At 36.4% G+C, this 18,534-nt stretch overlaps 1 protein-coding gene across 3 annotated transcripts in view; it reads left to right on the forward strand.

Moving 5' to 3' along the window:
• The window catches only part of dmd.3 (LOC105946662), a 1,093,908-nt gene that overhangs the window by 800,612 nt on the left and 274,762 nt on the right, over window positions 1-18,534 (forward strand). For all 3 annotated transcript variants that reach the window (XM_031897001.1, XM_031896997.1, XM_031896998.1), the window contains 2 exons: window positions 7,763-7,935; window positions 12,859-13,015. In XM_031897001.1, coding sequence (XP_031752861.1) covers window positions 7,763-7,935; window positions 12,859-13,015 — 330 coding nt within the window. The remainder of the gene's footprint in view (window positions 1-7,762; window positions 7,936-12,858; window positions 13,016-18,534) is intronic.

Here is an 18,534-nt window from a genome sequence, read left to right on the forward strand (position 1 = left end):
TGAAATTTTGGAAAACTCATCACTAATTAAAATCCTATTAATCATTAAACCAGCTCTACAGACCCATAGTGCCATCTTATGGGAGCTTTCTATTAAAGTTTGTCAGATCAAAGCTTCCTCTAGTAAATGCACATTGCTAGTGTGCACAGGCTGCACACTAACACATGATCCTGATTCTGAAACCTCACTTTAGTTATGAGAACACATGCAGCTAGCAAGCTGTTTGGCCCTCACACAGATTTCTAGCAGCAAGCCTATTTTACAAGTATGTGTATGGATTCTCTATCACTAATTACATAGCTTGCGTTTCCTATAAAGAGTGCCAAATGATGGACTTTTAATGTAATGCCTGTCACAGAAGCCCTTTTTCTCTAAACAGAGAAGTTAATGCAGTTTTATTTGATTCCATCACTTCTGACAGCAGAAATATGATTTAAAGTCAAAGTGCAAGTGCATCAATTGCCACAGCATAGAAATTTGCTCTGCTGTTATAATTTGTGGAGCTAACAATTTCCTATCTGGCAATAAGTGCATAAACTCTCATTACTCCTACTGTCCTTTTCAAAAATGGTGATTGTTCTTTCCGTAGGTTCATATTCCATTTGCAGCTCTTTTCTGCCTGAAGCTTTTTGCCTATTTTAATAGGTCAGCATTAGATTATTAACTGCATCCATTTTGCTGCTGATTTTAAAAATAAAAAAGTATAACAGGCAGAAGGCGGGGGTCGAATGAATTCCCTTCAAAACCAAAGCTGCTCAACAGTAGAGCATTGTTATATTGCAACCCTCTCTCTCAGCAAAAAAACTCTAACTCTAGAATAGATAATATCAATATAAAGAATATAAGATATAAACACAAGTGTTATTTAACCATGAACTGAAGTGTTAATCAAAACTAAAGGTGTTTTTTTAACAATATTGTACATATATTTGTACAATAATTGCTGATGCATAGAAAATGCAATACAATTTTAGACAGTATTTAGTATTCACATAGTCATCCAGGTTGGAGACAGTTTGGACACGGCAATGCTCTATAATCCTGTCCAGTGGACTCCCCTTAGGAATGAGAAATAGGGGCCGATTCACTAAAGTGTGTTAAAAAGAGCGATATTTATAGCATGCGTTAAAAATGTTATCGCTTATTTTTTGCGACTTAACGCATGATTCACTAAAAGGACAGGCATCATAATTTAGATGCAATGTTCTTTTCGTTATTTAACTCGCGATGAGCGTTTTTCTTGCGTTATTTCCCGCTGTGTACGTTATTTCCTGCTGCGAGCTATATTTTTTTGTTTGCTATATTAGCGCACGATTTAACGTACGTAAGCATTACTTTTGGAAAGCTACTTTTCTGAAAAATACCATTTCCCTGAAAACTGCAGGATGCATCACTCTAGGGCTAACACATACTTGAAAAAATCCCACTGTAAAGTCCATATTGTGTTGCCAAAAGCTCAGAAACCACAATTTTCTTTAATTTTCGCACAGACTAATGCGATATTTAGCACGTTTAACGCTTCATATGTGTTTGTGAATCATGTGTTAGTATTATATCTATGCGAGAATTAACGCAATGCAAGGAAAATAACGCGATATGCATTTTAACGCATGCGAAATGACTTTGATGAGTCGTTACTTATTTATCACATCTTTTTAATGCAAAAAAGCATGCGATAAGCGTTATCGCACTTTAGTGAATCGGCCCCATAGTCTCAATAGATTCCCTTTCCTGCTGTGGTTCCTAGACTATTAAGGTGTTGCCTGGGGGATCACTAACCATACTACTTCTTAGTAAAGCACACGACTGCTCTTGCTACGCCTTACTATCTTATACCCCAAGTAGTTGTATGACAGGATGCTAGTCTGTCACTTGTTAAGTCTTGCTTATATGCTCCCTGTACCCCAACTTTACTAAGGAATGGCTACCATATGGTTTGGTGTTAGACTACTGCACTGAGGCCTATCTCCACTTCAGGCCCTCTGACAGATTCACCTCCTATTATGATGAAGAAAATGTGCGCCTTTCCCTTATATACACTTTGCAGGAACTGGGCATATGGTCTCCACTTCAGGCCCTCTGACAGATTCACCTCCTATTATGATGAAGAAAATGTGCGCCTTTCCCTTATATACACTTTGCAGGAACTGGACATATGGTCCCAAGGCCTGTTGGAGAAATCCTCATATAGGACATAGGTGACAGAATCAGAACTTCCACAGCAGTAGGGGAAGTTATAGGAATACTGTCATGGGAAAACCTATTTTTTCCAAAACACATCAGTTAATAGAGCTTCTCCAGCAGAATCCTGCATTGAAATATGTTTCTAAAAAGCACAATGGGCAGGTAATGGGCAGGTAACAAGATAGCAGCTCGCTGACACCTATGTTGAAGGATTTAGCCTAAACTGATGGGCTACTAGCACTCCTGGTACTGTCCTAGATTTTAGTGAGTGGGAAAACAGGCAAAATTGCTTATACTGCTCCACAATAATTTAGGGTGGCTTCAGGCATTTCTCTGCCAGCTAAAATACACTGTGGAAAAACTGCCACATGTCACATTAGTCTTAATAAGCTTGTACAGTAAAGGATATATACACACAGGGGCACATTTACTAATCCACGAACGTCCAAAAAGCGTCCGAATGCGTTTTTTTCGTAATGATCGGTATTTTGCGACTTTTTCGAGCGCTCAATACGAAAGTCGTGACAATTCACGCAAGTCGTAACGGCTACGAAAAAGTCGCAAAAGATATGAAAAAGTCGCAAAATGTTCGTTTTCCAATCCAAATTTTTCCCATTCGGATTCGTGGATTAGTAAATCAGCCCCACAGTGTACAATTGGAAATAATGGTACATTGACTTTTATAAGAATAACTCCAGATCCCAAATACATTACTTAGTGAGGGACAGAAGTAGTGACAACCAAAGTACATTAAACATAGTGAGAGACAGTAAGAACAGTTCCACCCTAAAAACATTAAATACAATGGGTTTGGCTACTCATCTTATTTTAATACGTATGTCAATAGATTTTCAGTTCCATACAGTAAAAGTTCTACACTGCTTAAACTAATATATTCAAAATTCGATCAGCTTGATTCAAAATGACTGTTGACAGAAGCAGTTCCTGTTTGTTGTCCACCAATATGCACCCATATTTGATCTAAATTAAACTCTCCAGACACATCCAGTTTGGGTTGTTTGTGGTGTATTAGCAGGTGAGGAAGTTAGGAGGACCTGTAGCTGTGGTCACTGGGTCAAACAAACAGAAAAATAAGATGTAGCAATTCATGTGTACACATTCATACCTATCTGTTTCTCTGTAGGCCTTTCAATTGGATACTGTAAAAGTCAGCTTGTGTATGGGCACCTTATGTTCAAATTGTATATTTCTAGTGCAGGTGCCTATTAAATTAAGTGCAAGTTCATATTTACTTTAATTACTTTTCATGGGGATTAGCTATGCATGTCATTTTTGAATGTAGAAGATAGCTTGATTTTCAAATAAATGTATATTTTTGACAAAAGTGCATTGTGGCAAAGTAGCTTGTGCTAACTAGGAATATCTGGGTACATTTTAGAATAACTGCAAATATTTAGCACATAAACTGAAAAAATGTTTTTATCCCAAATGCATCTCTCTTCTGTCAGATAAAAGAGAAATTGTGTTGGGCACACAGCTCTCCATTAGTATTGGGCAGGTTTTTTTCTGTTGTAGCCTGTTAAACCTTGTACCCAGTTAAACCAACAGACCCATTTAAAATGCAGCCCATAAAATACACTCACTGAGTGTATTCTGCCTGGAAACCATGCCATACCAGAAAGGTTAAAACCTTCTATGCTTTAAAAAGGGAATACATTGAAATTCTAAAAAAACATTAACGTTTATCACTTCCATGTACTGGAAGCAAAATATTAAAGCAATATACTGTATACAGAGAGCTAACTTACAATAAAAGCTTTGACAAAGTAACGTTATTCTCACTAAGAATAAGAAGTCTTAAAGGGGATATGAGCAAATATATAGTTCAGTATAGGTATGGGATCCGTTATCCAGAAACGCATTATCTAGAACAGTGCTGTCCAACTGGGGGCCCCTCCTGTGTGGTCCCCCACCTGTCTGGCTGCTTTGATGGCTCACTCTTGTGTAAGCTTTAAATGGTATCAGTACTGTGATTAACTACCCCCCCCCCCCCCCGCATGGTTCACAACTCAGATTCAGGCTGTAAATTAATTTTTGTTTAAAAATGTAATCCCCTATGTTGTTCACACCTTTTAATCCCTATATTGTTCACCCCCTGCATTGTTCGCACCTCTGGCTCAGGCTGTAATCACCCACATTGTTCCCCTGTTCACACCTCAGACAGACTGTAGGAGCAGTAGAAACCCACAAATAAACCCTGCACACTACAAACAGAACATATACTGAGGTGGTACTGCAATTAAAACATTTTTTAATATGTAGTTATTGTGCAGACTGCAGGAGCAGTGCCAGCATTGTGTCACTGTATACTGCATGTGTGTGCCCTACACACAGGCAGCATAGGGCAGGCAGAGTATGGCACACAAAGGCAGGATAGGGCAGGCAGAGTATGGCACACACAGGCAGCATAGGGCAGGCAGAGTATGGTACACACAGGCAGCATAGGGCAGGCAGAGTATGGCACACACAGGCAGCATAGGGTAGACAGAGTATGGCACACGCAGGCAGGGTAGGAAAGACAGAGTATGGTACACACAGGCAGCATAGGGCAGACAGAGTATGGCACACACAAGCAGGGTAGGAAAGACAGAGTATGGCGCACACACAGGCAGGGTAGGGCAGGCAGAGTATGGCACACAGGCAGCATAGGGCAGGCAGAGGATGGCACACACAGGCAGGGTAGGGAAGGCAGAGTATGGCAGGTTTTTGCTGTACTACAACCATTAATATGGGTATGGTCATGTGATAACAGGGGTGTGGTTTCAAGTGGGTGTGGTTTAAAAAGGGGGGTGGTCAAAACTGGCTTCCATTATTGGCCCTCCACCACGTAGGCTGGAAAAATTCCAGCTCTCGGTACCACAGGAGTTGGACAGCACTGATCTAGAAAGTTCTAAATTACAGGGGGCCATCTTCTATAGACTCCATTCTATTCAGATAATTACAATTGTTAATACATATTTCCTTTTTCGCTGTAATGACAAAATAGTACCTTGTATTTGATCCCTACTTAATTAGAAAGATATTAATTCCTGTTGGAGGCAAAACAATCCTTTCAGGTTTATTTAATCTTTAAATGATTTTTAGTAGACTTAAGATATGGAGATCCAAATAATGGAGAGGCCCCGAGCATTCTGGATAACAGGTCCTTTACATTTTTGTCTATTCCATAGACAAGCAATTTTTTCCAGCAGCATAGGAAGGGTATCCTTACTTTAAGGAAAGCCGTATTATTTAAATCCATATCAAGTGAGGTAACATTGACACATTTGTTGGCAAGGTGAAAAATAGGAGATTGATCCACTATTCACTACCTTTGGCCATGTTAAATGGCCAGTCCCATCAGTTGGGACCTCAGTATGCAGCAATACTAACCACAATGTTTAAGGTGCAGATACATACTGTATAATTAAGAACAGAAGAACTGTTTTAACCCTATGAAGAGTCTACATTGATGACCAAAGAGTAAATGGTCTGCAGACAATGTAGTATTATTTTCTGGCTTATTTAAAAGCCAATGGGAAAAGTGATTTTACTGGTAATGAGCTATTCCCAGAGCCTTATGAATATGCAGCAGGGAAAGGGTTAATATAGGGTAGACATTATAATGGTAATATATTATATATGAATATATTATATTAACATTATAATTATTTAAAACTCTGTAAAAACTGGTGCATGCATTACAACTTTAAAACTGCAAATATATGCCAGTAATAAAAAAAGACATGGAAAAAACAGCTCCCAAATAGAAGCATACAAATTAAACGGTTGTGTAAATGCACAAAGATTCTATTCAGAGTGTAGGCAGAGAGGAATGCCAGTCAGCCTGTGAAAAAATGTTCCTTGGCAGAAATTGGCACATGTATTTCACAGGGGAGGGTTGAGATACAACTATGCTCTTGTTATATCTTGTGATGTTAACTCATTAGCTAAAGTCCAAGCCTGCAATGCAGAAATGAACAATACCCTGTATGATCACCACTTTATACTGCCATTTATCAAATGGTTAAAAAGAATTAATGCTGCCCTTACAAACTGTACTCTATACTGTTGAACTCACCCTACAACAGGGAGGTGACCAGTATATTGCTACAATACAAAGTGGCTGTTTGTTTTGAGATTTTTTTGCACTTCAAATCTAGTGTTAGGAAATGGTTTGGAGAAGATAACGTAACATGGTTTGGGATTTTAGATTTGCTTCAACTGTGATGATCTGTAACAACTGATGATAGGAACCTCAAAGCAATGTTGCACAGGAAGAAATATAATGTAAAGGTCAGAACTGTATAAGACATAATCGCTCTAACCAGTTTTTGTGTTTGTGTGTTTTTAACAAATAACAATGCTATTCTCTGTTACTTGTAACAAATGATTAATATGAATTGAAATTTGCTCGTAAAATGATTTTAGCGTGAACGTAAAATATGTATACTTTTACAATTGTAAAGTAAATTATTTCTCACAGAGCTATTACTAATTGGGTATTTTAACTGAGACATTGTATTGAGATAAATATCAACTTTTGATGCATACCAATAGAAGCTAAAGATGGGATGGGATAATAGTAAAGAAACACTGTAATAAACAACACAACAGATGATAGAGCAGTAAAATGCTTGATATTTAAGCTGATTTATTGCCTTGTTTTGCTTGTAATTATTTTACATATTTATCTTTTTTAATTAATGAACAAGATCTACTAGCTGGCCAAAAATGTGTCCTTGACACACTCACATATGTTACAATACATAAATATTATATGATTCTCAAATGAAATTTAGTACAACTGTTCTTAGTTCTGTTGATCATGTAGAACAACAAAAGTTTTTATGCTTATAACATTTGGTTTTTTTTTTATTTATTTAGGTTTCACTGTCTGGCCAAACCCATAAATTATGGATATTATGCATGGTTAAAACTAAGATAGACTAATAGAAAATATTAATTTTTGTAAATGTATTTTATGGATACTACTATAAACATACAGTCCTTTTCAGATTTAAATAGTTGCACTGCTATGTGTATGCTGTAAAAAGGCTGCCCAAAGCAGCCCATGGATAGGTAATTTCTGGACTGCTATTGCTATTGCCAGTGCTTATACAGCACACCTCTAACAGCACCTGTTGGTTGTGCTATGGATGTTTCTGTCACAGAGTACCCTCAGGTAGCGCCAATCAGCACTGACGTGGGTGCTGTTTTTACAGTTTTACAGTTCTGTGAGCTTTCTGAACAAAAAAAAAATAGAAAAGTTATCACAAAGTATAATAAAAATAGAGCCAGTGTTATACTGATAACTGATCCACACTTCCTGCCCAATAATATCATAAGGCAATGCAAATAATTATATAATTATACTGCCTCTTCGTAGATAAATTCAGCTATCATACTGGGATTAATAATGTAATAATTCTGAGCACATCTTTGTTATTTGTCAATTATCCTTCTGTGAATTCTGTAGTGAGCCGAACCTTATTTCTTATAAAACCTTTGAAATATTTGCTTCTGCACTCTCCTACAGTATTTGAAAATTATGTTTGCTTTTATCCCTGTCTTACAGAACTTGCAAGAGGAAATTGATGGACACACCGAGGTTTTTCATTCCTTGGATGAGAATGGACAGAAAATGCTCAGATCCTTGGAAGGATCAGATGATGGGGTCTTGTTACAGAGACGACTTGATAACATGAATATTAGATGGAATGAGCTCAGGAAAAAATCCCTTAACATCAGGTAATGAGAAAAATATGAAATATGATGTTTTCCTTCTTGTACTCATTCCCCTATTCATGCCTGACAGAAGAAATACAGTATACTTAATAAAAAGGACCAAGTTTAAAAGGAATAGTGTACTGTAAAAAACTTTTGGAATGACAATGTTCAAGGCCCTAGGGTAAAAAGAAACATTACTGATGGCAAATGTTGTCTCCTGGGAATGGACCATGAGTATCGCAGAGGAAGCCTTAGCAGTGATGCAAGTTGTGAAAGCCCCAACCCACAACCAACCCTACATGGTCTTCCTCACCAACACAGGCTACATTCTTCAAGACTACATTATTCGATAATTTCCATTTCCACAATACTCCTTGCGTTGTGAATTCTGTATTCTTCTTATAACCTTGTGTCAAGGGGTAAAATATATAGCTTTTTGCTCTGCAAGCCATACATTACAACAGGACATATTTATGATGTTGTGTAAGCCAACATCAATGATGGTTTTGCCCATAGCAACCAATCAGATTTTTGTTTTATTTTTAGGAGACCGTTCAAATTTAAATGCTTATTGGTTGCTATGGCACACTGACACACTGGCCCCAGCAATATATTACCCACTGGTCTTACTATATTATGACACAGTGACCCCAGTAATCATCCTATCAATGATTCAATGGCCCTAGTATATTATAACTTAGTGACCCCAGTACCGGTCTCATCGATGACACAGTTACCCCAGCTTTTCATGACAAAATGTCCCCAGCAATATATGACACAATCATATATCATTTATCAAAATTGCCCGTGGGCAGTATCCCATTGCAACTAAACAGTTGCATTCATTGTTCTACCTGCAGGTGGCTGAAAACAGCAAATCATTGATTAGTTGCTATGGGTTACTGCCCACAGGCAAATTTGCCCAGTGTTGATAAATGAGCCCCATGATCCTAGCAAAATATCAGTGATCACATTGGCCGCAGTACTAAATGACATGGTGACCCAAAGGATATATTGGGTTACCTAAATAATAAAATAGATTATACCACTAAGCCTGAGTAGGATGCAGAATCGGCTAAAGTTTTGTTACATATAATTTAAGCAAGATAAGTGATATAAATACAGTGTATTGGTTTTGATCTGGGCACACTTCCAGACACAAAGTTTGGACATTAAAAAGATCATACAGTATATGGTCTGAAGGATGGCTGCCCAGACCAAACTCATTACATTTGTACTACTTGTATCATTTCAGTAATATGTTAAAAAAAAGTTTGGCCAGTCCTGCATTCTACTTTGCCTACTCTGCAACAGTATTGTGACCCTTCACCCTTGAACTATAAATTCTGCACCCCAATGTACAAGATCTAATTTTGCATGAGGCTTAAAAATATTTCTAAAGGTGAGAATGCTTTGATAGAAGCATATGTGTACTGCCTCTGTTTAAAATGAATTATGAGCAAACATCGGCACAAGATAAGCTGATGTAGACTCTAGTCATTATAAGCGAAGGAGTCCCTAAGGGATATTAAAGCTTTGCTTGTTTTGCATTCTTGTTAAATATAAAAATAAATAAAAATATGCTTGTTCTTTCAAAATTATTGTTGGTGGATTTCCGCGAGTTTAGGACCGTTAAGCATGTTGTATTCTCAAGTACCTACTTGTTTTTCAGGATGCTGGCCTCACCATTTTCTCTCATGCATAATAGAACTGCTTCATTTATTGTATCTTAAAACCAGCCAGAAAAAGACTCAATAAAATTTTACTGAGCTTTATTCCCAGAGTGTCTTTTAAAAACATACATTTTTTTTAACAGTAAATGCCCTGACAAGCTCTCTATAATGTGTCATAAAACAAACATTCATGTGAGTTGTTTTTATGTAAGTAGGTAACGTACCATGTGTAAATAAATTGATAAGATAAATATTTATTATTTCCAATAAATGTTAGATTTATTTTTTAATAACGCAATTAATCTAAGATCTATATGCATAATTTAAGAAAAACAACTTTGAGCCCCATTTTCATTGATCTTCCTATAAAGAGTATTAAAAGAATCCTTGTGGTCACACACAATTCATTTGTTATATCTGGAAAATGTATCAAGATGTCTTAGATAATAACTGAAACCCAAAAGCTCTTACTAGCATCTGAACTAAAACACATTGCTCGTACAGAGAGAGAGATATCTTAAATGGAATACAATGTGATAGCATTTACTATAAATAGACGCATGGTGAAACCAATCAGAATGCAACATTGCTTTTTTATTTTGGTCTTCTTGCAATGTTGCACACAAGTTTGTACCATTTTACACACATTCTTTGATGTGTGTGGCTACCAGCCTATTTGCCTATTGTAGCTAATTTTTGTGCTGTGAACTATGTCTATGCATTTAGAGTATCATGTCTGAAATGTTTTTGCTGACTATAGCAAAATTTATTAAACCCCAATGGCTGTTATATATTGGGGGCTGAGAAATGACTAAGATGTGTTTGTTGGCATGGCATTAGTGTAAAAGTCTGATTAAGTTAGACTAGAAACATGTTAGAAACGGGATTTTGAGACTGATATAGTTACAAATGCAAACAACATGGCTTATTTACAAGTCCAATATAGTGTGCAGAATTTTCTCATTTCTCAAGCTCGGCATCAAATTGATGGAGATTCTTTAGACCAAATTTCCTTGTAAGTTGTGAAGGTAGCCACAGTCAGAACCCTGGAGCTTTCTGATTCTTTTAACAGGACCATTATATAAGATACATCTAAAAAGACTGTTGGGGAACAATGTGGTTGTTCCTGTTGCCTCCATGTCTGAATAATACAATTTTTGTTGCCAATTGAATATGTTTCCAGTGATACAAAATATGGAAGGTTGTCAGGTTGCCTGTCAGGATTAAATCGAAAATTTAAGATTGTCAGATGCGCTATCATAGACACTTGGAAACACAGAACAAAAGGAAAATAATGATATTTTTATATAATGTATATTATATTTTTGTTTGTAACACACCAATAATATCATCCTAACTGAATATGTTTTTCTTTTGAATTTTGGATTTAAATTAACAGCTACATATATATATATTGTATATCTAAAAAGTCAAACTTAACTTAACTAAGCAAAACGTAAATTAATTAAGTATTTCACCTTTACATGAACTTTAAATATATTATATAATGTGCTATTCTTACCAACTTTTTGATTGGTCGTCATTTTCTATAGCTTTTGAATTAGTTACCTTAGATTTCACTGACCCCCACAGCAGCCAGAATGTTAACTTAAAAGTAAACTACCACTTTAACTTCAAGAGTGCCTATCTGGATCTTATTGCTTAGAATAAAATCATATTTTATTGAGCAAATAAAAAATGTAATTGCATTATCAAGTTTCCAATAGACTTTAACAGTAAAGGTATGACTGGGGCAATGTCGATGTTTTCAGTCGCCTAGGCACACTTCAACTAGCCCCCCTACCCCTTCCCCAGTGTCCCTAAATAAATGGACATACAGTCCAGGATGGGATTGTAAAGGTCACAGCTTTATTTATACAAACAGTATTTTACATAACATGAAACTTTAGAACAAATACTAGCAACTGGGGAATGCTTGTCACCACAAAGAATACACCACCGGAGTGAACAGGCCCCCTGCCATGCCGGCCATCACGTGCAGCCGCAGGCGCCTCACTCCATACCAACGCCTCCTAGGCCCAATGCTCAGGGAGGTACTTACCCATACTCCACTTGGCAGGTGTCCTTTATACAGCGGTAAGATATTTCTTTGCTGCATGTTTTCAGAGGTTTTCGGTTTCATAGAACTGAGTTTAGTCAAAAGTTGAAAAAACATCTAAAACCATGAAAACAAGAATGTTCATAAATGGGCCTCCAAGGCACCATTTTGCAGTGTGCTGTCATATATATGATGCTGTGTTAACCCTTAAGTAAAAGTTTTTACTTTATGAATACAGTTCCTGTGTGTACCTGTGCTCTGGTTCATTATCTCGCCCACATGCTCCAGTAATGTCCCTTTAAACCTGCGTGAGGTGCCTTAACATATTTTAAAAAGGTATAAGACAAGAGCAATTTGAAAATTCTTGACAACTTTAGAAAATTAGCCAGAGAAAAGATTTCCATTCAGCACTGATATTGTGAGATATGGATCTCAGCAAGTTTAAACTCACATCTTTTCTGTATAAAAAACTCAGTTGTAAATATTAGAGAAAAATTGATAAATATCTACAAAGACTAACATACATTTTTGTATCAATCTTTGATAAATGAGAATTTTGTTAAATGCAAGGCTGTTGTCTATTCTGTAAGCAATCAAATCCCCTTATTTTCACTGTCAAGTGATACCAACACTGCAGGGGAGACAAATAGCCTCTGGTGGTAAAAAGAGAGCTTTATATGGCACCAAAATACTTCCATTATCTTCCCCCCTTAAGTTGGCACCACTTCACCAATAGAGGTCAGGACACTACAGTGTTTTGTGTTGGTTAATATGACTGATCAATAAAATTGTAACTGAAGAGTGTTTTGAGTATAGACAAGCATAGTGAAAGGGAGAGATTTGATGAAAGCAATCCAGTTGCTAATAATCATGCATGACTAAGAGCAGCTAAATGAAATGTATCATTTATAAACAAATCTTAAGAAGTTAATGCACTGGGATCAATATTTATACCTAGGGACCTTTTGCTAATGAAAACTGGATGCCTATAAGATTATTTAATTTATGTTCCTCTTAATGGGATTTATTCTAATTGCTGCAACATTGTAATAGCAAAGAGACACTTTAACTGCAACAAGTGCTGATTAAGAATTAGAGCATACATTTACTATTATTTCTTGTAGAAAAGTGTCAGTTTTATTTATTAAGCCAGTTTTACATCTGCCGTGAATTTTGCCTTGTGACAATAATGTGATGTGCAATGTCTTCCAGGTCTCATTTAGAAGCAAGCACAGAGCATTGGAAACGACTGCATGTCTCCCTGCAAGAGCTGCTTGCTTGGCTACAGATGAAGAATGAGGAGCTCAAGCAGCAGGCACCCATCGGAGGAGATGTCCCCAAAGTTCAGACTCAGATTGAGAACCATCGAGTAGGTTGCTTTAACTGTTTCTAATAAGATCAACATCTCTTCTAATCTTTTCCCCCACCCAACTCTTTCTCATTCCATTTCTGCGCTTTTTTTTAATTAAAAAGCCTGAGGGTTTTGTTTTATTATTATTTAGTAAATAAAATGTAGTGGGATTTCAGACTTGGAATTGCTTAGAACATATTGTATATAATACATAGAGAACATATATAGCAAATGCAGCTGGATTCCCCTAATTCCGTAACACAAATAGGCTTTTTTATGAACAAAAAACTGAAGCAATTATTTATCTTAGTAATTGTTATATATTTATCCTTAGAAGGCATAGTGTAGAAATCAATCATTCTCTGTTGCTAAACATAAGATTGATGTCTTTGACCCTGGTTTGTTCCCGCTATGTCCTGAGAAATATGGCCCATTGTCCAAGGGAAATGGAGAAAATTCAAGATGAGAGATATTGTGCAGAGGTCACATCCTGAACATGAAAGTTTATATGCTATTAAATGTAGGCTTTCCAGGGACATCAAATCTTCTCACAATGGGGTATACATATCACTACTGTTGCATATGACAATTTGATGCTCAGAAATCATTTGAATCATAATTTGTGTCAGATGTGGAGATTTATACAGAGAATTTTATAATTAATTAAGGCCAATGCATATGGGCATAGCCTATTGGTTTACAGACATTCAATGTTTTATGCAGTAAATGATTGTAAAATACATATTCTCTTTATCTTGTTTTATGCTTTTGCAGTTCCATTGTGTGTGTTTTCTATAACTCAGCAATGTATTGTCTTGCCAAATGTTAATTTCTATTTATAGCTAACCTAAATTCCAGCAAAATATAAGTTATCAACAGGTGAATACTGACATGTAGGTAATGGAAATAGTTATGGTTAAAATTCCACACTCTGCCAGAATTTAATAAGTGATATTACTAAACCCTTCTTCATTGGCATACAGAATTTTTCCTTTTTTGTGGGCTTCCTGCCATAAACATTTATAAAAAGGAGATTAGAAATGATAAATTATGAATGTTCACTCAAAGAGAAGTCAAATATTTTGATGGTACTCCACATCATTTTATTGAGAGGAAAATTAACAAGGAGTATATCTAATGGCGAGTGATGGGATCTGCTAGAAATATCATCCTACTGCTCTTTGTATGAATCATAGTGCTATTGAAAAGGAACATTCATCCTGTGCTGTCAAACATTTGAGTATCAGTTCCTTTTAAGTTAGCATGGAGATTGGAGCCAAATGGTGTACAATGCCTGAGTTTTCCTTAAATAAAATATGATAGCAATATTATAGAATAGAGGGATATATTCTAGGGATATAAAGTTGTATCACAGACTTGTATTAATAAAGATGTCAGACTTTGATAATTAGCATCTATTAATGTTTATCAGTAAAAGAGCAGCTCTATCTATCATCTTTAATCCTTAGAATTTCAGTTTATAGCAAACATTTCCCCTTGCGACATGTGATATACCAGTGCTTAACCACTCGGTTGTATACAGGTCTTAAAAAAAGATACAGTTACTCATTATGTGTTCATATATGCAACATTGTTGATACGGCTGAAAAAATATACAAATCTATCAAGTTTAAGTGATTGTACATAGCACTGCACCATGACAGATATAAGTTTACCAAATAAGAAGCAAGATGAAATCAGTCCAGGAATGAGTTCTGTCCCTTCTTAGCTTATAACTAGTCTATAGAGCGCTACTAATGGCAGGTGGTTTTTGAATAACGGTAACTATCCCTAAATTATCCGAAATATCCAGTCTTAATACTAGATGTTGCAATTAATGTACACTTTACACATACAATATTTGTATTCTCCTTTGGCTGGAGCTATTGGAACAATGAATGTAAACATGGTGCTTTTAAAGTGTGCTGGATTGCTACTTAAAAATAAATATTCAGCATCTGGAAAATTTGCCTAGATATGCATATAGGGTTGTAGATTAAATAAGAAAATAAATGGCATGAAATACATGCACAACATTACTGTAGGGAATAAAAGTAACCTAAGAAGAACACAGAAATGTTTTTACTCTGTTTGTCTTCAGCAAATGTTAAAATATGTCAGATGATTCAAAAATAATTTGATGTGTAATTGGGTGACCAGATCAGCACTTTAACCAGAGGCATTTATGAAAATGCATCCTTCAGGGAAGCAATTATTTGAACACATATCTCCATCAAATACATATAATAAAGTGGACACAGTACATATATATATACATACACACACACCACAGAAAATGTGCATTAATATATACACTCACCTAAAGGTTTATGAGGAACCCCTGTTCAATTTCTCATTAATGCAATTATCTAATCAACCAATCACATGGCAGTTGCTTCAATGCATTTAGGGGTGTGGTCCTGGTCAAGACAATCTCCTGAACTCCAAACTGAATGTCAGAATGGGAAAGAAAGGCGATTTAAGCAATTTTGAGCGTGGCATGGTTGTTTGTGCCAGACGGGCCGGTCTGAGTATTTCACAATCTGCTCAGTTACTGGGATTTTCACGCACAACCATTTCTAGGGTTTACAAAGAATTGTGTGAAAAGGGAAAAACATCCAGTATGCGGCAGTCCTGTGGGCGAAAATGCCTTGTTGATGCTAGAGGTCAGAGAAAGGTATTAGTATGGTGTTCCTAATAATCCTTTAGGTGAGTGTATATTTTATTCTTTTTTAAAATCTGGCCTGGTTACAGTGATATCTGTTAGGCACCAACCTATTAAAGTAAAAAAGCTCTCTCTGACATTACTTTTATCAGTCCAGTTCTAACTGTCCACAGGATGGACACATTTGGAACAGCAGAACTCACTTACTCTAAACCTTTTGAAACCATTTATCCAACACTGATCATTTTTAAGCTTACCCATATGAAGTAATCACCCTATATAGATATTATTGTGTATTTTTCTCGCAGTAATCCACAGGGCCCTGTAATTGTATCTATGGTAAAAATTAATATGGCCTCTGAAATAACAAATACAGGTCAGATGTAGAATACAATATGCACAGGGAGAAACCTACAACCTTAGACTCTACTGCACTGGAACGATAGTACTTTTATGTATAGATTCTACAGCATGTGGCACGTGGAGGGTTAAGCAGCCCCTAAGTTCCTCCAAGCATGAAGTATGTCTCCCTTGTACTCTTTCATGAAGTGACCTGCATGTGATCTGCATGCTGGAATACTGCTAAATATACAGCAAGTAGTATAATACACCAACCAGAAGCTTAGTGTGTGCATCTGTAAGTGAGTGCTCTTTTCCAGCTACTAATTTTCCTGTTCTCTTCTTCAAATTAGCTCCAAAATTTTAACATAGGAAATAAAAACACAAAGCAAATACAGTATCACTTAGACTGCTACTGTCAGCAACATGCTAAAGGTTCATTTTTAGATTAACTTTCTCTTGGAGTATAAATGAAATGTACACTGAGGGTCATATAGTTGCAGCATCCTGACTTTGTTATCACACCCCACTATGTGGGATAGAGCTGATATCCCACTTTCTGATGGTTACTTCAGAATCTAAATAAATTATAAGTATAAATGCAGCATATTACATTGGGCCCTCAATAATTAATGCTACTTAAATAAGGAGTGCAGGTATTAAATATCTTGTCCTTGTGGCAATTTGCAGTACCTTCCCTGCAGCAATCTAAAATGTGCTTTTATCACAAGCTTACATCTCCTTCCAACTGAATTAACATTACATAGAATTAACATTTTCTACAATATATATTAGTACCTTTAATTAGGTTCTATAAAATCAAATTAGCTTTCTGCATCCATGTATCTTAAACTATATTTTGTTGCAGCTTTTCAATAAACAAGTGTCCATCAATTGTCATCTGGGAATATAAAAGTAAATACAGTTTAGCATTAACATATGCCTCCGGATCAATCAATAGTCTATACTAGTTTATGGATTGGTTGACCAAAAGAAATTGTTGTGGTGTCAAGTTCCTGCCCGTGTCTGAGATTTAAATATTCATGATTATAACCTTAAAGACCAAGTAGCATCCTAAATCTTTTCTACAACATTTTCCTTGAATGTTTAATGAATTGCCAATGGGCATAAAATGTGAGTATTATGGTTTTGCATAAAACATATCTGATGTGATGCCTTTTGAACAGTGCAATGTATTTTTTTACTGCGCTATATTTCTCTCTATTTGATGCAAAACAAAGTCATAATATGAGATATTTACAATCCGTATAGAAAAATAAAGGGCAGGAAGGTTGCTCTGGCTAACTCTCCTACAAAAACTTTATTAAACTTTATTAAATAAGGAAGTTACAATTTTAACTTTAAGGCATCTCAGATAAGGTACAACTTAACCACAAATATTTGTGTACCAATACATTTTTAAATGATAATTTTGTAACATATATTAAACTTGTGCAACTAATAGGAATGAAAGCATGGTGATACCTTACAGCAGGGGTGCCCAGACTTTTTCGTGCAGCGATCAACTTTGGCTCCTCCCTGCGTACATATGTGACGCAGCATACGTATGCATACCCAATTAAAGCGCAGCACTTCCGCATTCGCACCGCACTTCCGCATTTCCTGACTTAGATGCGGTCCACCAGAAGTCCACAGGGGATTGACTGGTGAACCGCGATCAACGTTTTGGCCACCCTTGCCTTACAGTATCTATCCATGGGCTTGTCTCACATTTGGAATTTACTTTAAACTTAATTCTCTACACTCTCACTTTGGTCACTTACTAAGTCACTCACTAGTAATGAGAGGATTGCTGCAACTGTAGTTGGACACAAGTCATATTTACATAGATAAATTCATAATTCTCACTATGGGTATACAGTATATCATTACATGGTTTTTAGATATTTTTTTCTTAGCCATATTCGGCATTTGCTTGTGTCTAGTAATCACATGGTATGGTGGAGGCTTTCTCCACTTTAGACACTTACGAAAAGATGAGCACTCTGCAAGTGCCAGTGTTTATCAAAGCTCCTTTGGGGATACCGCTTGGAAAAAAGGAAAGAAGAGACACATGTATATAGGGGATGTGGTGCCAAAGTAGTCAGTGTACACAAGGAGAGCCAAATGGCATGATGCATGCTTACGTGGGCTATCTGGATAGCACAAGAACTTTGCTGCACTTTCCCAGTCTGTAACAGTAGAACCAGATAAACAGTGTGGCTGAGAATGTATGCTGGCTATACATTCAACATAAAATAGTATCCAGTAGGTGCCTTTTATGCTCTCAGCCAGAGTAGTCAGAAAGACACTCGGCAAACTTGGCACCTGTAGGCTTCAGTAGTTATCTGCTCTGGTAGTTTAAACTGTTTGAATTAGTTATTGCCTTTTATCAGTTTCTCCTAGAATCATTTTAGGGCATGTTATTTAGAGTACTAGCCCTGGGATTAAGTCTACTTGAACTACAAATGACCATCAATAATTGAAACAGTAGTGGAAAATAAAAAGTCAAAATATAATTTATTAGGACAAA

This window comes from Xenopus tropicalis, chromosome 2 (genome assembly GCF_000004195.4).
Source record: "Xenopus tropicalis strain Nigerian chromosome 2, UCB_Xtro_10.0, whole genome shotgun sequence".
Classification (NCBI taxonomy): Eukaryota; Metazoa; Chordata; class Amphibia; order Anura; family Pipidae; genus Xenopus; species Xenopus tropicalis.